Here is a 21,996-nt window from a genome sequence, read left to right on the forward strand (position 1 = left end):
GCAGCACCCAGAGACCGCCATCACACCTGCTCTCTGCAGCAACCCGTCTCCGCCACGGTGGGGTCAGACCCCACTTCTACCCTCAGATTCATCACCTGCTGAACTTCTCTTCTCCTGCACTGGGGCGAACTTGGCATGATGCAAAGACAAGAATGTAGGGACTGCCTTCCACTTTCCAGCAAGGAGGCTGGGTGCTTGGCCTCCACCATGTCACTAAAGCATCCTTACGACTCTAGATGCTTGCCTGTTGACATGCAAGGAAACAGGCTTGTGGAGGTTACAGAAGGTGTCCAAGATCACAGTGGGAGTTCTTGGTGAATCTGTGTCCGGGTCTCACAAGTCCAGAAGCAGCGCTTTTACACTGCCAAGCTAGAGAAGATGCCACTTACTGGCATTCAACCCCTGAAACAAACCTAATCTTGGGGAATGGTCAGATCCCCAGCTAAAATTACTCACTATCTCAGCTTCCCTTTTAGCCAGAGGTAGCCCTGTGACACCGTTGTGTTTCTAAGAGTCCCTAGAGAGAGTGTCCCTCTTACAGAACGCAAAACTTGATTCAGAAAAGGCTTTGGGGCCTTCCCTCTTCCTGGGTAGAAAACAAATGAGATGTCTGGAGACAAAGTAGCCATTCTGAGGCCATGAGGAGAGCTGCATTGAGAATGGTGATTCAAAAGGAAAGGAGGTGAATGCATCTCTCCTGATGCACTGAGCTACTGGACCCACCTGACCTGTCTGCTCCCAGACTTCTTATTCATGAAATAAACACCCCCCCCCACTGTTTAAGCCACTGCCACCTGGGATTCTGTTACAGCCCAAGCTGCTCCTGATTGGTGCACATGCTGCTCTATCTAAGAGCCCTCATCTTGTAGCCCAGACACATGAGATAGGGATCTCACTCAGCCACTAAGTGGACACAGAGGTAAGGGGAAAATGTCTGAGACTTTTCTCCCATCCCACTTGTTGATGTTTGTCAGCCAAATAATCCCTTTTCCACTCTTTACCTTGCCAGTAGCCAGCAGTGGTCTCTATCCAAGGGGGCAAACACAATCTGTTTAATTGACAAATCTAAACATTTTTTTCAGAAAAAGGAAAAGACAGAATGGTAGCTCCCCCAAAGACTATGTGAATAAACCACAAAATTGACTTAAAATAAGCCATGACCCTCCCCTTTCCACAGCCCTGCTGGCATCCTCGAGGCATGCATGGAAATGGGTGGGCACCAGCCCAATTTCACTCAAGCAGGACAGAAAAAGAAAACATACTGCTGCCAAGGTCAATGAGGGCTGTAGCGCCAGGTCCACTCAATCCACAGGCACAAAGCGAGTGGCGAGGGTGGCGGGCACTGCTTCCAGAAGAAGACTGGGACGGGTACAGAGCAGACACAGACAGCAGGTGCCGCTGCTGAGCACCACTGTCCCTGATGGCCTGCGTCCTCTCAGAGGCCAGGATGGCCAGCACACACTATCCGGCTCCAGCCACAGTTCTCAAGTCAGGTTTCCCTATAATTTTAGGCTAACTCACAGTGCACAAGACCTGCTCAAAATATAAAAAGCCCTAAACTCTCAGCCAGGCCCTGGGCTTCTCACAAGACACAAAGCAGTAGGTCAGTAAGATGCCACCTGCTGCTGTGATGCCTGTCAAGATGGCTCAGGTCACCACCACCTCCCCACCCTGCTGCTGGATTTTTCCAAGGAAGTCTGTGGCTCAGGCCCCTTGGGACCTATCAGGCACACAGAGGCCAAGGAGCCTGGCTAGGGTCGTCAGCAGAGTCCCTCAAGAGGCTTAAGAGGAAAAAGCTTCTTTCACAATTCTCTCCAGATCCCAGCCCCAGCTGTCAGCCTCTTTAGCTCATCCCTGGTGCTAAGAGACATTTTCGTAGACATGCGATCTGCTAATTAGAAGCAATGACACCAGGAATGGAACCGCAATCAGCCATTTGCCTAACAAAGTTAGCAGCTAATGAGGATTTCCAGCTTCTGTCAGCACACAGCAGAGGTCACCTGAGCTACACACCAGAGCTAGGAAGGGAAAACTAAAGGCATCTGCAGATCCGTGAGGCGGTGAAGGGGAGGAAGCTGCACAAAATCCTAATCAACCCAGGCTGTGAAACCCACTTGGAATTCCAACTTCTTAAATAAGAGGGCTAAATGCACATCTTTCACCATCCCAAGTTTCGGGATCTCCCTTCCCACAGGAGGGCCATTCTGAAACAGATTCTGAAATCCCTGCATTCACCTGAGAAGTCCATAGAGCAAGAGCTTTCTTTAAAGAGAAGGAGTCCACATGTCTTCCACCTTCTACTAAGATCCAAAGAACCAGAGATGGTTATTCACCATCTCTTTGCTTCACTGGTACCACCGTGGTGACCTTGTCCAGACAAGCCGCCCTACCACCCTGGTCCCTTTGGCCCCCCTCAATCCCACCTCACCACACGTGCTCTCACCCTAGTCCTCCAACTCCCCACTACCAGGGTAACTGCCATCTTCCTGGTCATTCAAAACGTGTCAAACTGCTAAGGGAAAAACGGGGCTTTTCCAGCCCAAGGACGCCATCACAATGCATCCAGGGACAATGCCTAGACTTCAACCCTCAGGCCTATTGGGCTCACTCAGGGCGCATGTCCCAGGGACCTGAGAAGCAACTAGACCATCATAGCCCTCCCGTGCACAGGCTGGCAAGGGAGTCTAAATGTCTGGAGAAGGTTTCTTTCTGCTCCTGCCACATGCCTCAAATATCACACGGGCTGCTGCCACAGGAAGTAGCTCTCTCACACAGTGCATGTTACTGCTGGCAGTCTGCCGGGTGCCACCTGATGTCACTCATGTCCTGAAGCTGGCACTGCCCGCTCTGGCAATAGTTTCTTACCACCTGTCCCCCACAATGCCAAACCCAGCTTGCCTGACCCTTCCTAGGACATGGTACCAGGACAGAGTGCTTTACTAGCTATCCTCAGCAAAGAGGTCCTGCTTTCTTTTGAGGCCAAGAGGTCTGACAAAGGCACCCATGTGGGCAGAGAGCTGCATCACAGATGGGGGCCTGGTGTGTGTTTCAAATAGCACGGCCCCTGCCCTGGAGCACCACGGGGAGCCACATCACCAGTGGGAATACGACACCTCCCTCAGGGGCCCCAACAGCAAAAGGGGCAGAACCATGGTGGGGTCCCTAGCTACCTATATCAGCCCAGGAGCCTGCTTTGGGCCTGCATGGCGTGGGGGGGGGGGGGGGCACTGTTCAAAACACAGATTCCAGGGTCACAGCGACAAAGAGTCTAGTGCAGTTGTTTCTGCCCTAAGATCCAATTATGTGTCTCTCTGCCAAGTTCCCAGGTGATCCTAACACACAGCAGGTGGGGAAGTCAGGCAGGGAGATGGACCAAGAGCAAAGTGCTGCAGATAAAAGTCTGCCAGGGACGAGGCTGAATGAGAGGGCCCTTGATACCCATACCACTCAGGTGGAAAACCCCAAGGCATCTGCCCATAAACAAGATGTTTCTTTCACCCTCCCATCCCCACTGCCTCCACAGTACTGCGGTCTGTCTCTCCAGGACTGATCTGTTCCAGGAATCAGTTCACACCAACCCCTTGTCAAGAGTCCATGGATGAGGTACAACTTGCTCAACAACACACAACCCTCTCTACCCCCATTTCCACCCCAGGAAGGAAACAGCACAGAAGAGTGAAGGAACCCCAGAGACGGGCTCATATGGGTACAGTTCTGTCAGTTTCACTAGCCAGAACATGCCCAATTCCTGGAGCTCCTGGGTACCAGGCATTTCACGCCAATGGCTCCATGGGTCAATCCTCACAACCACTCACAAGCATCATGATCCCGTGCTGGTGCACTAAGGGCCATTCCTGGACTTGGGTGTCAGGTTCTTAGTCTCTGACTGGTTTTTATGCCCTCCCCCACCCCCACTTTGTACAAAATATGTGAGAAATACAGCCAAGGTTCCTTCTTTGGTGTGTAATCGGCTAAAAATATGGCTGAACCGTTTTCATACAAGCCTAGTTGTAGTTTTCCTATCTCTAAAAATTATCCAACCATATGGCCACAAGGCCAGGTAGTTTTTACTTTGACCTTAATAAGGAAAGTAGGAATCCAGGTAGCCTCAGTACCGCTTCCAAACAATTACTCTGATTCTCTAAGAAACTGAACACTTCCAGCCTTGCTCTTTGAGTAAATGTGGCTGCAAATGGGGCATGGTGGCAGTCAGCTGTGTGGAATGTCCTCTGTACCTTGTGGACAGCCTGCCCACCCTGTGGAAGGACTGGCCCCCTACAACAATAGTCATATGGACCCAGGCATTCAGAGAGGGAGTGAAATTAGTCATTTGACTTTGCCCTTCTCATTTTCCCTGGGGTGAGAAGTATACTTTAAAATGATGATGACCAAACGGAAACAGGAAATAAATGAGGTGTCAGTTGGGATCCTCTTCCTCCTGACCTACATTGCTTGAAAGTCCTGGGGACAGGGCAGGAGAAGTGACTGAGATACCCTCCATGGGCCTTTGAGGCACAGTTGCATGGGGCCAGTGGACACATGAAAAAAATGCAGCATCGGTTAGGAACCTCTTCTTCCTGACCTATACTGTTTGAAAGTACTGAACATAATTTAAAAAATAAAAAAACATTAAAAGTTCCCAGTTTGATAAGAGAAAGAAAGAAAGAAGAAGAAAAAAAAGAAAGTCCTGGGCACAGGGCAGGAGAAGTGACTGACACACCTTCCATGGACTCCTGAGGCACAGGTACATGGGGCCAGTAGACATGTGAAAGCCGAGCAGAAGACGGAGAGAAGCCTGTGGTACTCTGGGCCTGACACGGAGCAGCACCAGGAGCTGCTTGCAGCTGGAGAAGGTGCAAAGAAGCACCCCCAGAACAAGATAAGCGGGGCCTCCCACAAGCCTGAGGGGAAAGCAGGACAGCCCAGACAAACCCTGCAGAGCTCAGATCACAAGTCCTGCTGAACAGAAGGTTTGGGTCCAATGCTCACAGAGTCTGAATCCAATGCACTAACAGAGCCCACACCCTGTTAAAGTACAGACTTAGATGTGCCCAGCCTCCCACAGTCATGGCCTGTCAAAAGAAGAAGATGGCCGGTTCTGGGCATGAGCACCATTTTCCTCAGCCTCAACTTTTATTCTATACATGATGTCCAGTATCAATAAAAAATTACAAGGCACATGAAGCCGTATGAAAATGGGACAAAATGGGCGCCTGGGTGGCTCAGTGGGTTAAGCTGCTGCCTTCGGCTCAGGTCATGATCTCAGGGTCCTGGGATCAAGTCCTGCATCGGGCTCTCTGCTCAGCAGGGAGCCTGCTTCCCTCTCTCTCTGCCTGCCTCTCCGTCTACTTGTGATCTCTCTCTGTCAAATAAATAAATAAAATCTTTAAAAAAAAAATTTAAAAAAAGAAAAAAAAAGAAAATGGGACCAAATATGGAAAGAGGAAATAATAAACTGAACCAAACTCAGAGATTACCCAGATGTCAGAATTATCAGAGACTTTAGATAATTATAATAGGTTTAGAGGATCCACAGGAAAAGGTGGATAGCATGTGTAAATGTTGGGGAATTTCAGCAGAGAAATGGAAACTGTAAAAAATGCCAAATGTAAAAAAAAAATCAGGAGTTCAAGTGGATGTTCATGACTCTTCCCAACCCGCCCACCGGGCTGATCCCAGAAAAGTCCTCATTTTACCCATCAGAAAACTGAGGCGATTAGGAACTGTTGCGCCATGAAACTTCTCACCCGAATCAAAACCCCTGAGGAACCAGGATCTCCCCGTCAGCACCACTGTCCCCCAGCTGCCTGAGGCATGTGGTGACTCAGACAGACTCAAACAATTATAATCTCTCTAGTCCAGAGGTCAGCAACCTACAGCTCACCCGTCAAATCCAACCTACAGTTGCTTTTGGTATGACCTCTGAGGAAGAATGTGTTTTTACATTTTTTAGAGCTGTAAAAACAACAACAGCAAAGAATGTGTGACAGAGACCATATGTGGCCCTGCAAAGTCTAAAATATTTACTATGTGGCTCTTTACAGAGAAAGTTTGTCAACCCCTGATCTAATCTAGGGGAAAAAAAAAAACAAAACAGCAAGATTTAGGAAAGCAAGGAAAGGGGCCATGGATGGCAGACTCTTTTGTTTTATTTTGTTTGTTTTGTTTTTTTTTCAGATTATCGCTCTTACCAGCCATCTAGGCTAACAAATCCACCTCCAAAGGAATTCAAGATCTCTGTGTGTAGCTCAAATTGGAGGAGGCATAAGGACAAGGCCACCAGAGTCCCCAGGCCACTAATGCTCTAAAACAGCCATGCCAAACAGCTGCTCCCAGGTGTCAGGTCTCCTCAGCTGCAGGTCAAGTAGAGAACTTCCTGACCACCCTGCCTGAGGCACCGGGCCCACCCTCTGCCTTCTTCAATGCAAGTTAAACCCCAAGTGTGGAAGTCTCTGACTAGGAGTCATGTAAACTAGCTGACTCCAAGATGTCATCAGAGTGAAAGGCTGTTTTGTTTTGATTTATTATTTGAAAAGGTCAGACCTGTGAACTGCTATGCAGAGAAGGCTGACATGGGTACATGCTTCCACCTACTCACAATGGGGCACAGCGAGGAGGCTTCCAGGAGCCAGATAAGGACGCTGTACAGAAGTCTCCAGGGGCGCCTGGGTTGCTCAGTCTGTTAAGCGTCTGACTTTGGCTCAGGTTGTGATCACAGGGTCTTCAAATCAAGCTGAGTTGGGCTCTATGCTCAGCAGGGAGTCTACTCTCCCTCTGCCTCTCCCCCCTCTCCTGCTCACTCACTCTCTCTCTCTCTCCCCCTACATATCTCTCTCAGATAAATAAATAAAATGTTAAAAAAAACAAAAACAAAAAACAGTCTCCGAAGCAGGAAGCCCTGTCCACGCCCTTCAGCCACTGGAGCTCTAGCTAGCCATGGTTCCCTAACCATCCACGCACATCTATAATTGACTGAAGACCCAGTTCCTCTCCTTGAGGAGCTTATAATCTGAGGAATGAGACTCACGAAGATGTAGGAGGGGAGAACTAGGAAGAAAGGCTATAGCTGTAACCCATTTCACTCAGGATTTCAGAAAATTACAACTCAAAACCTGAATCCATCATTTTCCTTAAATCCTGACTGCAGACTCCATAGAGCTAAGGTGGCAGCTTCTTGGAGCACGGGAACAATGAGAAGAGGGCGTGGGAGATTAAACCTCCCCTGCAAACTAGAGAGCAGAGCAGGACAGCCACTCTTCCTATCTATCTATCTATCTGTCTATTTTATTTTATTATGTTAGTCACCCTACAGCACATCATTAGTTTTTGATGTAGTGTTCCATGATTAATTGTTTGTGTATAACACCCAGTGCTCCATGCAATATGTGCTTTTCCTAATACCCATCACCAGGCTCATCCATACACCCACTCCCTCTCCCTCTAAAACCCACAGATTACTTCCCAGAGTCCATAGTCTCTCATGGTTCATCTTGCCCCCGATTTCTTCCTTGTCATTTTTCTCTTCCTTCTCCTAATGTCCTCCATCCTATTCCTTATGTTCCACAAATAAGTGAAACCACGTGATGATTGTCTTTCTCTGCTTGACTTACTTCATTTAACATAATCTTCTCCAGTTCCATCCATGTTGATGCAAGTGTTGGATATTCATTTCTGACGGCCGAGTGATATTCCGTTGTATATATGGACCACATCTTCTTTACCCATTCATCTCAGTTCTTTCCACTGTTTGGCTATTGTGGACATTGCTTCTATGAACACTGGGGTGCATATGGCCCTTTTCTTTTACTACATCTGTATTTTGGGGGTAAATACCCAGTAGTGCAACACTCTTGTTGTGCAATTCCTTAGATCAGGCAGGCACACCCAGGTGGACAAACACTTATGGCATCTGGCCAGTGGCAGGATTTGGTTCCCAATTCTTCATCTGCCATTTCAGACCTTCCCCGTGGTCACGGTCCAGTAGAAGAAAAGCTCTCTCTTCTTGTGCATCTCTTTCGAGGCATCAGAAAACCCTCCCCCAAAGATCACCATCAGACCTACAGAATTTCATCCCAGGCCCACACCTGCCTGCCACACTACACACCCCTATACCATAGCCAAATGGCTTGTCCCAACCTGCCCTCAGCCTCAGCTTGGGCTGCATCCTTCATCAGAAACACCCTTTCTGAAAAAAAAAAAAAAGAGAGAGAGAGAGAGAAAGAAGAAAAGACACTTTCTCAGCCTTCTGCACCTGGTGAGCATCTCCTCAGTCTTTGAGATCCAGCCTAGGGGTCACCTCCCCTCAGAAAATTTTCCCACCCTGCCAGGAAGAGGCTGTTGTCACAGTCTCCTTCCTCCTCTACTATCTTCCTATCCCTTTGGTCTGACCATGACACTGTCCAGTCACTTCTGAGAATACTTACCTCCCCCAATGAACAGAGCTTCTCAAGAACAGAAGCTGTTTCTCATTTGTTTCCATTTACCAAGAAGTGAACCCAGTGCCTAACATAATAGGCATTCAGAGAATATAGAGAGAAAATAATGAAGAATTGCTCACCAAGAAAGAAATAAAATCAAGTGTTTGCTTTCCATCAGGTGTACATACTTCAATCTCATTTCTAATCTGTCAGGAATCCCAACAGGCAAGGTCATAAATCTCATTCTCCCCTAAAGTAAAGCTCTGCCCATCAGAAGACCCAGCCCCAGAAACCACTCTGTTCTTACTTCTCTCTAGAACATCTGGGACTCCAAACTTCCTCACCCAACTCAGAGGAAAGCATACGTTACTTATACAGGCTCCACTGAAACAAAGGGCCTTCACCCCAGTTATATCTGGGGTTCTACCAGTCTGCAAGTGACATACTCAAAAAACAGCCCACCACTGCACTAGATAGGAAACAGAGACACTTTTGTCATCAGAAGTAGGTTATAAAAATTATTACCTTTCCTTGTCATTAGCTTTATTAACTTTTCCCAATAATGAGCTGAATCATTCCCTCATGCAGGAGAGGATTAGAAAATCAATATTGTCAAAGAAAGGGCAGAAGAGCACATTAAATGTCAAACTGCACTCAGCACACTCAGGGAAAAGTTCTTCAGACAAGGCTACAGGTGTGAGGGTGCAGGGCTTGAGGACACCGGCCAGACAGAGGCGGCACCAAGGAGAAGCAGGCAGCTGGCTCATAGAGCCAGAGACCACGCCATGTCCGCCCCGGGAACCAGCCTGGCCCCAAGGCCAGGAGAATGTGCTGCAATCCAAACACTAGGGCTCCTTCAATCTGTGCGTATGGAAGGCTCAGATGAGGAAAGAAAATTCCCTATGCTTCTGTTCAGGTTCTTTCTCCATCTTTTTCCTTTTATTTAAATCCTCCAAAGCACACGTACAGTTTTGACATTATCTCCACTAAAAGGCCCTGCCAGCCACAACAACCAAAGGGGAAAGGGTGGCTACAGTATGGCTCAGCATCCAGGTGAGTGCCTCAAGCCCCTGCTGACCTACAGAGAGGGCCTGGAACTGGCTTCCCTTCTCCTCTGTCCACACTGACAGCTGAAGCCTTCAAAACCAAGCTCACGTATCTCTTTGCATCTGCTGCAGCACCAAGAAACAGAAACCGACTCCAGCTAACGCAGGCAAAGGAAAGTTGACATCTGATCACTAGCAGATGCTTCAGTCCTCAAGAAGGCAGAGGACCAGACTTGAAACGGATGTGTACAGTGAAGGTGTGGGAGATGGCCTCACTCCTGACCAGGAGGCCTCAGCTGCAGTGCACAGTCCTACCCCCACCTCTTCACTCACTCAGAACGAAAGTCCCCAGAGAGAGGATTTGACTAGCTGCCCTCGGGCCCTGGCACTGGGATTGCAATCCCAACAAGACAATGCACAAGAAGAGACAGGAAAATTCCCAAAAGGAAACGGGACACCAATTGCAAGGACAGATGGATGCTGAACTGTCAAAAATGGGAACACCCAGAAAAGTTGTTAATAACATTTCCAAAATGAAGGAAGTCACTTGCTTCACTCTTCCCTAAAAACTCAGGTTCTGGAGAACACTATCCATCCAGAAATTTGGGGAGGAGGGAATCAAATAAAGATGGATTTTCTGTATTCTAAAGTTACCCTTTGTTAAAATAGAAAACCCACACAGCTGTAGTGAGGTCATTTAAGTCCCCTTCTGACTCTAAAGGTTCTCCTCCAAGGAAAGACAGTCTTGAGGAGGCAGGATCCAACCTTCTCCTTCACAGGTGGAAGAGAGGAAGCTGTGAATTCTCTTTCATTGTAATTAACACTTTCCAGGTGAGAAGGAAGAAACACCACACCTGTAGGCTGCAATTTTCCATGCTAGGTGACTGCCCCAGGAGGCCAGCTTGGTTTGCTCATGCCGTATTGCTTAACCCTTCACCTCCAGAACCAGGGTCCTTTCCACTTGGTTGTCAGGCTCCCTGCAGAGGGGTGACAACCACCTGCCCCGCAGAGACTAACCGCCAGCACCCCTAAAACCACATCCTCACCCCAGTTTCTCTCTGCACCAACTGACTCTTCACCAGGATGCCACAGAGTTCTAGAAACACCAGTCAGATCACATAATCGCCATTCATATGGTCTCCAGGACTCTTCCAAGGTTTCACAGTCACAGCGGGCTATCTTGTGGGTCAAGTCTGCAAGGTGTTCAAGGTCTTCTACAAGGTGGCTTCACGCCTCAGTCACCTGACTATGTCAGGTCACCTCCTCCATACCCACCCATCTCCCCCCAACTGCTCCCTCAGTGGGAGGAGCCCCAGCCATATCCCTCAAGGCTTAGGTCAAAGGTATGTCTTCCTCCAGCAGTTGACACCACCGCCTTTGCATTCCTAAGCACATCGTGTTTACCTTGGCTTCATGCCTACTGAAACTGATGTGGCCTTTTTCTAAGTTTTTGGTTTAAGTCTGTCTTCCCCACTGGAGTGTCAATTTCCCAAGGGTGAGGCTCCTGTATTGCTCGTACTCCCCAGAGGGCCTAGCTCAACCAACATGTGTTGTATACCCGCCGAAGCTTTCAACCTCTGTGCAAAGGCCTTCCTCCCAGCCACCACCCAGGGCACAGTCCAGTAACTCACGTGGTCTGGGAAGCACGGATTATACCAGACCACCCACCTAAGGCAGGTCAAGGCTGCTGCTCATCTCCCAGCCCATGACCTCCAAAGCAGATGACATTAGATGCTGCTACAGCCATTCTTCTTACCCCCTATCCTGCCCACCTCCATTCCTTGCTGTGATATCATGATTTATAATAAGAACTAAATATTTAGTCTTTACTGTTACTGGCACAGAGCTCCTAAAACCCTTGGGATTTCCTAAGTGATGACAGAGATAAAGATATCCTTTTTTTATGGTAATGAGATGACTTTTGGACCACAGGGAAGGATGAGGACTAGTTACCAATGGAGCCAACCACATGATTAGAGAGTTGGAACCTTCAGTCTTACCCCTGAGCTCCAGCGAGCGGAGAGGGGCTGAAGGTTGAGTTCAATCACTAGTGACTGAATCAGTCATGGCTAGGTAATGAAGCCTCACCCCAGTTTCACCCCAAAACAACTGGATTTGAAGAGCTTCCAGGTAGGCAAGCACATAGAGGTTCTGGGGGAGTGGTACACTGGCACAGGACATGGGAGCTCTGCACCCTGTCCCCACATAGAGTGCCCTGTGGCTCTCTCCCATCTGGCTGTTCCTGAGTTAAATCCTTTCATAATCCTTTTTTTTTTTAAAGATTTTATTTATTTATTTGACAGATAGAGATCACAAGTAGGCAGAGAGGCAGGCAGAGAGAGAGGAGGAAGCAGGCTCCCTGCCTAGCAGAGAGCCCGATGTGGGGCTCGATCCCAGGACCCCGGGACCATGACCTGAGCCGAAGGCAGAGGCTTTAACCCACTGAGCCACCCAGGTGCCCCTCATAATCCTTTTAGTAAGTTAAAGGTTTCTGAATTCTGTGAGTCATTCTAGCAAATCGGTCAAATGAGGGGATCATGGGAACCTTTGATTCACAACCAGTCAGGCAGAAGCACAGGTGACAACATGGCCTTGAATGGATTCTGAAGTGTGGGGAGAGGGAAGTCTTGTGCCCTAAGCCCTTACCCTGTGGAGTCTCAGGAAGAAGTTGAATTGGAGGACACCCAGCTGGTGTCAGAGAATTTCTTGGATGTGTGGGGGTCTTCCCACATGGAAATGGAATGGGAAGAATTATTACTATCAGCCCTACTTCTATCTAGATGCCCACCCTCTCCCCAGTGCGACTAGAAAAGAGCCCCAGCTCCAGTCAGTAGAGCCCTCCCTGTTCCCTCTGTGGAGGACTGGCTGAGCCATGCGCCCCCTGGTGCAGTTCAGACCATGGCCATGTAAGAGGCCTTCAGCTGAGGGCTTCTGGGAAAGTTCTCTCTTCTTCTGCTTCATGTGTCCCTGTCTACATAAGACCTGGCAGGATGTGGGGGCAGCTGTCGTTGACCTGTGGGGATGTCTAGCCGGAGTACACCCTGGCACACTGAAGATGGCAGAGCAGAAAGAGAACAAGGGTCCATGATGACGCCAGTGAGCTGCTAAATTAGTCAAGCCTGGGGCATTTCTAGACTCCTGGGAGTATGACATAAAGCTTTCATTCACAGCAGAAAGAATCCTAATAGTCTCCTATCAATTAAATGCATTAATAATAACAGCGATAACAGTGAGTTTTTATAATCTGACAGGTCCATGCTAAGCCCAGGACAGTTACTATCTCGCCTTACCCCTGGGGCAATCCTATGTGCAAACATCATGATCTTCAACCGAGGCTCACAGACACTGAAGAATGGGGCCGAGCTGGCAAGCAGGGAGCTAGGATTCATACCCAGGCTGCCTACCTTTGAAAGACTGTGTTCTCCATCTCATTATTGCACGCCCTCAAGCCCCTAGTACTCTCCCTTCACACCATCCTGGCACATATACCACTGATAATTGTGAATTTTCAGAGAGCGGGACCAGACTGCTCAATGATCCAGCCCTCACTATATAACCTAGTGTTCCAGAGACTGAAAATACAGGCCAGAGGTAGCAAATCAACTCAAGTCAGTGGCAGAGTCAGGGCTATAAGAACTCAAGCCCTTGGCTCCCCCAGAAAGACACCCTTTCCACAAAGGTAGAGCTAGGCCCCAGAGCTTCAGAGAGATCAGGCCTCAGAGCCTAAGCTCTGCCTCCCAGAGCCGCTGGAGCACAAAAGGCCAGCTCAGGAAGATCTGTACTCACCAGCTGGGTTGACTTCTGCTTCTCCTGGTCAACGCTGCCCTCCCCACGCTTCACGGATACACTCCTGTGCTTTGTGGCTGCCTCTCTTTCCCTCGTTACCACCTGAAATAGCTCTTCCTGGACCTTGGCCTGCTCCTGTTTATACCTGTGCCAGAAGAGAGATAGAGGAAAGCAGATGCAGATGGCCTGACTGGCAGAAGGTAGCCAAGAAAAGGTCTGCATACTTACTTCAGCTGGCAGGGGTTGGGGATCTGTGGGCCAGGGGAGCTCTGAGGCCAGTGGGAGAGGCTCAGGCATCAGCGATAGTCCCCAAGGCAAGGGGATACAGTGACTCGCTCTCAGCCAGGACAATACAGATTAGGAAAAGAAGGAAACCTGACCATCAGATGAGGAATCAGACAGCCATATGCCAAACGAGAGATTCTCAGGGCACAGGTTCAGTCCTGGGCTAACCACTCCTATATAGTGGACAGATGAGGTGGGAAGCCCTACATTCTTCCGCCTCCCCTTGAAAGCTTGAACAGTTTAGATGACAGCAGTCTTTTGTTTGGAACATTTAACTCTTCATCCTGAATGTATTCCTACCCTCTGACCTATTTCTGGGCATTCTGCCTAGTAAAATAATCCTAAAGACAGAAAAAGGTTATTAGTACCAAGATGCTCTTAGAAGAGTTAGTTATTATAGTGTAGAAGAACACAAACAACTTAAATGTCCACCATCAAGGTCAAGTTAAAGAACATATGGTACAAAAGTGCAATGGTATATTATGTTAACATTAGACCAATATATTCTTAGATTTGTCAATAGCCTGAATCTAAAAATTGAGGACCAATAAATAACACTTTTAGAAATAAAAATGTTTATAAAGCAGGTTTAACAAATGGAAAATAATTGTAAAACTATGTGAAAATAACAAGATATAAAATTATATGTAACTTTGAAAAAATAATCCTGAACTAGGGGGAAGAAGATATTGGGAAAAAAACTCCAAAATATGAACAGGGGTTATTCAGAATCTATGGGTGAGGTTTCCATTTTATATATTTCCCAAGTCTTTCATTAGCATGTGTTAGTTGAACATTTTTTAAATATTTAGACATTAAAAAAAAAAAAAAGATTCAGGTTAGTTATTCTTGGAGAGGCCCCCTAGGATCAGAGAGGGGAAATTCTTAGAATGTGGGCTTCAGTCCATGACTATGGAACACACCCAACTCGGCTGACCTAATTGAGGGAGCCACCCAACTGTGGCTGACACTGGGCCCCCTAGGCTGCCAGTGTCCTAAAGGGTAGAGAGGAAGTCTGTCAATGACAACTACAGTTAACATTCACTGGGAACTCTCCCAGGCGCTGGGCTTAGGTGCTTTCTATGCATTAACATATTTAATCAGGACAATACCCCCATCAAGGATGTATACTCCAACTACGCCCTCTCAGAGGCCTAGAGAAATGCAGTGGTTTTCCAGAGTCACAGAACTAGTGCGGGGCACAATCAGGGTGCACACTGCATTCTGAGGACCTCTGTGCCTCAGGGAGTGGGACGCAGGTCCCTGTTCAGAGGTGTCGCCAGCTCTCTGTGGGTGTGGCCTACGCCAATGGGAAGTCACCAACACTCTGGAGCCAGTCCATCTAGGCAACTAGTTAGAATTGTGAGGGCTCTTTTTCTTCTTATCTCTAAAAACATGCCAGCATGCATACATAGACACAGAAGGTCCAGACACTCAGCTACTTAGTCTAGTTTTTTAAAGTGAATTTTTGGGGGGATGGGGTAACTGGGTGATAGGCATTAAGGAGGGCATGTGCTGTAATGAGCACTGGGTGTTTTATGCAACTGATGAATCACTAAACTCTACCTCTGAAACGAATAATATACTATATATTAATTAATTGAATTTAAAGAAAATAATTTTTTTTTAAAGTAAAAAAAAAATTAAAATAAAGTGAGTTTTTAAGAACATCAGCAGTCAACCCTTCCAGGCTACTTTTGGTGTTTCTTCATGTTTAAATTAGGACCAGTGCCACCTGGACTAAAGGATTCTTATGCAATCTCAATAAGACAAAATATATGAGACAAACCCTTGAGCCTTCAGGCAAGGAAGGGTATCTGGTGAGGAGAGAGCATTCAGTCAGAGCACAGGGCCAGGGCTGAGCAGATACTTGGGCTTATTACCTCTTGAGGAAATCCTCCTCCACCCCAGAGGACTGCCGGCCACCACCATACTCAGACCTGGGCACTTTGGAGTCTGCAAAGAAACGAGAAGCAAAAGCCAGTTAGCAGCACCCTAAGGTCCATGAAGGATCGTGGTCATCTGGGAAAGGGCTCAGGAGTGCAGACCCTTGGATGGATGTACCCCACAGATAGACACAGAACACACCGTTGACACAGCCAGTCTAAAGGAGCACAGCCCGAAGGCCTGTCTGCTCCCTCCTTCTGCACCGGGACTGCTCACTGCATGGGGCAGGCAGCAGGCACGGCCACTTGAGTGTGGTGTTCCCAATCTATCACTCCTCACTTCACGATGACGTGGAATCTAGGTCATCTCCCTAACACAGGCCTGGGAGGGCTGAGGGAACCCACTGCTCTGCTTCATGTTCTTAGGACAGCCTCCAAGGTCTCATTTTGGCAGGGGGGTAGGGGGTGGGGGGTTTCCTTAAATGTTTCCCTTAGGAGCCCATTCTACAGATTTTTAACCCTGAATGTGGCAAAGGCCTCATATTAATGACACTTTATCCATCACTTGACTTGCATCGCCTCTAATATTTTTTTTTAAAGATTTTATTTATTGGGGTGCCTGGGTGGCTCAGTGGGTTAAAGCCTCTGCCTTCGGCTCAGGTCATGATCTCAGGGTCCTGGGATCGAGCCCCGCATTGGGCTCTCTGCTTAGCGGGGAGCCTGCTTCCTCCTCTCTCTCTGCCTGCTTCTCTGTGATCTGTCAAATAAATAAATAAAATCTTAAAAAAAAAAAAAAGATTTTATTTATTTATTTGACAGACAGAGATCACAAGTAGGCAGAGAGGCAGGCAGAGAGAGAGAAGGAAGCAGGCTCCCTGCCGAGCAGAGAGCCCGATGTGGGGCTTGATCCCAGGACACCGGGATCATGACCTGAGCCTAAGGCAGAGGCTGTAACCCACTGAGCCACCCAGGCACCCCAATATTACTGGGCTCTTAAGTTGTTGTAGGGGCTACCTTTTAATGGCCATGAACTTGGCAATTTCTTTTCTTTTTTTTAAAGATTTTATTTATTTATTTGACAGAGATCACAAGTAGGCAGAGAGGCAGGCAGAGAGAGAGAGGGAAACAGGCTCCCTGCTGAGGAGAGAACCCGATGTAGGGTTCGATCCCAGGACCCTGGGATCATGACCTGAGCCAAAAGCAGAGGCTTTAACGCACTGAGCCACCCAGGAGCCCCAACTTGGCAATTTCTAAGCAAACCCAGTCCACTCGTCTCTCCACCACGTGGAGACACTGAAGGTTTTGCTACTCCCCTCTCCTTGCAACCTTTGCCCTTCCTAAACCATATTTCAGCCAAAGCTCAACACTTTCTGTGGCCTTGGCTGAATGTCCCCACCATCCCCGGTCCTTCTCAAGTTTCTAAAGCAGCAGCACCTAGGACTCCATAAAAATACTGCGGAAGAACCAGGCTTTGTGAGAGATCATGCAAGGATTTGCTATTCCACTGCCAAGACCTTTTCAAGCGTGTTGAACTCAGAGGCTCCAGCACTCAACACTTCAGGGAGGCACTTCCGAAAGTAATCATCCTATGTTTCATGCGTTCAGGCCACCTCTCATAGGAGAACGGGCACAGTGGTGCTCCACCCAGAAAGGAGGGCACACGTAAGTGCTCCTCAGTAGCATGCCAGGTTCTCAACTGGGAAGAAAATACAGTAAACCAGGAATGCCTGGGTGGCTCAGTCAGTTAAGCAGCTGCCTTCAGCTCAGGTCATGATCCCAAGGCCCTGGGATCGAGTCCCGAATCAGGCTCCTTGCTCAGTGGGGAGCCTGCTTCTCCCACTGCCCGCCCTGCCTACTATTCCCCCTGCCTGCGCTCGCTCTTGCTCTCTCTAACAAATAAACAAATAAAACCTTATAAAAAAAAAATAGGAAACCACCACCCAGTTCTGACTTTGACATAATGCCCCTGCTCTTGTTTACTTACAACAGCTTTATTGAGATATAATTTATCACAATTACTTCTGCTTTTCATACAACTTTCTTATTTTGTAATTACAAACACAATGTACCTACCTGTGGCAGAGAATATGGCACTAATCCACGCTCCCACCTTGCATTTAGGAGCCGGCCCACTTCCCTGACCCTCAGGAGCACTCATTATGTACGTCTTTCACTATTAGCAACGTGGAGAACTTCATCACATGTTTACAAGCATTCGTACACATTTTCTATTGAGTTGTCAAAGATCTCTAAGAACTCTCTGTATCAGGACTATTAATAATCTGTCATGTTAGATCTCCCTAGTTTATCATTCATTCTTCATTTATTTTTTTTCTTAAATTGTCTAATGCCTTAGAGTTACATTTCCAACTTCTCTTAATTTAGGGTTTCTTGATGGAGTTGATGGAGTGCTTAGAAAGTCTACTTACTGTATTTATATGTACTACTATTGTACTCTTATGGCTTCAATTCATACATTTAAATCTTTTATTTCCTCTGACATTTATTTTGAGGTATGGTGTGACATAAGGATTTAATTTTAACTTCTTTTTCTAATCTTGTTCCATCACTGAAATGAAAGCAAACACTGATTTTAAAAGTAAAAATATCTTAAAATCAGTCAACTTCAAGACAGCCCATTTATGCTGACTGTTCTTTAGTATTCAGAAACTCATTCTCACAATCATTTAAACAGCAAAATACTTTGTTATAACTAAAACCAAATGACAAATGAACCACCATTCTTGCTCCTTAAACTGCTGAAACTTACCAAATCTGAGACCAATGCTTCTTTCATTTTCTGAAGCTGAAGCTGACATGTGCGTGTTAGATTCTGGCCTTCTTTGCTTACTTTATCACTTTCCCCCTCTCACCAGAGTTAATCCAGTTTTTTCAAGTGAACTGGGTTAAGTTAGAGCCCTCTTCAACACCACCCCTCCTGTCAGTTGCTAGAGATCATGGGGAGCCAGCCCTTTATTTAAAGGACAAGAGCATGTTCAAGAATTTTGTATGCCCCCTCACTGGTAGATAGTCAAAGAGATCTCAGGGTGGGTCCAAACCCAGGTACCAGTTTGCTCTAATGCTCGGGAAGCCCTGAGGCAGACAATACAGAGGCAAGCTGGTAGCAGGCCTGCTTAGAGCCCCTGGCCATCAAGGGTGCAGGCAGAGCTCTCTGGCTTCTGTGTAGAAGTCTGTGACCTGGCCCCTGAGGACAGTCCCAAGAGCTCCCCTTTCCTTGTACTCTGTACTCCAGAGACAGCAAATCACTTCCAGGGCCCCATAGAGGCCAGGCTGTGCCACTCCTCTGGGCCTATACTTACGCTGTTCACCATGCCTGAACTGCCCATCTACCATTGCTCTCTCTCTCAAAATCCACTTAAACATCATCTCCCCTTGAAGCCCCTCACTAAAATAATGAGTCAACCTCTGTGCTACCTTGGCCACGAGTATGCTTCTAGGGTTGCCTCATCATGATATATGTAACCTAAAGGGTTATGCATTTGGCACCTTAACTAGAGCTGTGTGTGCCATAAAGGTGGCAGCCCTGTCTACACAATGCCATGCACAAGCACGAGGCACTTGTCCTGATCCCCGGGGCTAGCAGTCAATAAACGCTGAGTGGACAGGGTGTCTTCTACAGTCTCACAATCTAATAAGGAAAACTGGCAGAAAAGATAAGTTGCAGGTGATAGATAAGACACAGATTCTCATAAAGAGGTATTTATTGAAGAGAATAGCAGCTGCCCCAAAGACTGTCCACATTTATTTGTAATATCTTAATATTTCTGTACCTTATATCCCTTTTTAAATTGTTTCATTCCTTTTTGTTTGCTGAAAGTCATTGTTTCGAGAAAAGCACAAATTCCTCAATTTGTCATGGACCCCACAGAGGAGGAAACAAATGAGCTCTGAGCCCAGTGTGGGCACAGAAAGAGGAGCCCCTGAAAGGTATGAAGTGGCAGGCCTTGCTAGAAGCCCGGAGTGAACCGTTCCAGGAGCCAGGTCAGGACCACTTGACGTGAGCGCTCTGTTCGAGGTGCTGAGGTCAACGCTCAAATCAACTCAATTCCTTGGAGCTGGCCCAGTTCACATAAGCCCCTATCACTCTTTGAACCATGCCGAACAGTAATGACAGTGCATCTCTTAGGGATCCTTAATAGCAACTCCTTACCTGAGTTACCAAGCCCTTTCGCTTCATTTGTTACATACGGAGAAACTAAACAGCAAGGAAGCCTGTCTGGCCCCAGTCACAGGCACTCTGACTAATGTGCTGCTTTCATCAGAGCAGACAGTGTCTGTCACGTATGAAAGCCACTCTCTCCTAAAAGGCAGTTATCAGAAAGGAGTTGCTTACATCACCCAAAAACAAACAGGAGCCACATTAGCTGTCAAATCTGTTCTGACAGGAAGGCTGTTTGTCATTTCTTTCACACCCCACTCCCACCCTCCAGAGAATCCCTGCAAGCCACCATACCTTTCTCCGGGCCTTTGCAGGTGCCAAATGTAGAAGGTGGAGGGGCAGGAGGGGAAGCAGGCTGCCCCGCTTGGCAAGACTGGCTGGAATCCTTCATGCGGTGAACCACATTTTCAGACAGCTAAGGGAAGAATTGAGGGATGGGAAGAGGAAAAAATTGTATCAGAGAAACCTCTGGAAATGAAGATGCCCTTTATCCATGTCCCCACTTGACTGAGCATACCACTTCCTCCAGACCAACTTCAATGATACAATTCTACTCAAAAACCTCTCAAGGTAGCCCAGTCCTAGAAGATTAGAGCCAAAGCCCTGTGTGGCTTCCAGGCTGACCACAGCATGTCCCCCACTGGCTTTCCAGCAGTTTCCTACTGCTCCCCGCACATACCCCGCACTCTGTGGAATAACTTTCTTCACCTCCTCTGCACCCATTACGTTGCTCCTTGGCCGAGAACCAGCAGCAGCCGTCCAGTCCCAGGACATCTCCACCTGTCCAAGGCTTCCCCTTCCTTTTAGGGCATCTCAGTGTCCCTCCTCCATAGTCCCTCCCCTGACAGCACTCTAAGTAAGCATCAATCCTCCCCTTCCTTTTCACTCCCATCATAACACATGTGTGCTCTTAGGGAAGAACCATCTGTCCTACCTGTGAACACCTCAAAAGCTGGGATGACCTCCCACTCCTCTCCATATATTCCCAGCACCACACACAGAGTAGACATGACAACACTGCCTGTCTCATCCCACCACAGTTCCCCCTAATGAAGACTGGATAACCAACACTTTCATTCATTTCAGTGGAAGTGAAATAGTCATGAGGGTGTCATAAAACAGTTTACTGAAATGAAATAGCAAGCTAGGGATAAATCCAGAGTAAAAACCCTTAAGAGTTCACTTCAGTAAATATTTATTAAGTACCTAATATGTGCAAGGCATCATAAAGCACAGTTGAGGGGAAAACATTAAAAATGACTTTCAGACAAAAGCCATGATCAGCAACTCCACTTCCAGGTACCCAGCCGAGAAAAGTGCTCCCACATGAACACAGCAGAAATGGAATAGAAAACAAAAAAAAAAAAAAAAAGGAAAAAACATAAATATGCAACAATAAGGAACTGGATGAAAAAATGATGGTGTATGCTTTCTATGAAATATGATGGAGCCATTAAGAAAGAATGAGGTAAAACATACTACTGACTTGAAGGGTGTATGGGATATCCTCTCGATGTTTAAAGTCATAGAACGCTTTGTATAGCCCAATTTTGTAAAAAGAGATATGCAATTGTAGAAATGCAGACATACAGATATAAATGTCAGTATGCACATGTATACATTCACAAATGTGGCCGTGCATTTGAACTTTCACATATATGCATATATGCAAATACATGTATCTGGTCAGAAGTGAACATCTATGAGGCTACAGAGAAAACATGATGGTTAGTGGGCAGCTGGGGAAGGGCTTTCACTTTGGGCACTGCTGTGTTGTAACTGTTTACCATGAATGTTTTTTTAGCAACCAAAGATTATACTGAGTCCCTCTAGTATTTCAAATAAATACAAATCAAATAGCTAATTAAGGATATAGGACAAGAGAAGACCAAGCATACACAGCAGTGGAAGAGAGTTGGGAATCCAGAAATAAACCTATATATCTATGTTCAATTGATTGACAAGGGGCCAAGACAACTGAATGGGGGAAGAACCCTCATTTGTTCTCTTCAACAAATGATGTTGGTACAGCCGGGTTTTGATATGCAAAGGAGGAAGTTGAGTGGCTACCTCATACTAGACAAAAATTAATACAAAATGGATCAGAGACCTAAATGGAGGAGCTAAAACAATATGAGGATAAATAAAAGAAAACACAGAGGTAAGTCTTTATGATTCTGGCTTTGGCAGTGGATTTGTAGATACAACACCAAAAGCATAAGCAACCAAAGAAAATTAGATATTTTGGACTTAAAAAGTTTTGTGTACCAAAAGACACAATAAAGGAAGTGAAAAGGCAGCCTATAAAATGGGAGAAAATATTTGCAAATCATACACATGACAAGGGACAGGGAAAACTCCCACAACTCAATAATACAAAGAAAAATAACACAATT

At 46.9% G+C, this 21,996-nt stretch overlaps 1 protein-coding gene across 4 annotated transcripts in view; it reads right to left on the minus strand.

The window, feature by feature from the left end:
• The window catches only part of CHCHD6 (coiled-coil-helix-coiled-coil-helix domain containing 6), a 242,656-nt gene that overhangs the window by 203,527 nt on the left and 17,133 nt on the right, over positions 1 to 21,996 (minus strand). For all 4 annotated transcript variants that reach the window (XM_032842826.1, XM_032842825.1, XM_032842824.1 and 1 more), the window contains exons 2-4: positions 19,895 to 20,015; positions 15,418 to 15,490; positions 13,250 to 13,394 (exon numbers count right to left, since the gene is read on the minus strand). In XM_032842826.1, the coding sequence (XP_032698717.1) occupies positions 13,250 to 13,394; positions 15,418 to 15,490; positions 19,895 to 20,015 (339 nt within the window). The remainder of the gene's footprint in view (positions 1 to 13,249; positions 13,395 to 15,417; positions 15,491 to 19,894; positions 20,016 to 21,996) is intronic.

Source organism: Lontra canadensis, unplaced genomic scaffold, assembly GCF_010015895.1.
Source record: "Lontra canadensis isolate GAN:19392208 unplaced genomic scaffold, GSC_riverotter_1.0 scaffold133, whole genome shotgun sequence".
Taxonomy (NCBI): Eukaryota; Metazoa; Chordata; class Mammalia; order Carnivora; family Mustelidae; genus Lontra; species Lontra canadensis.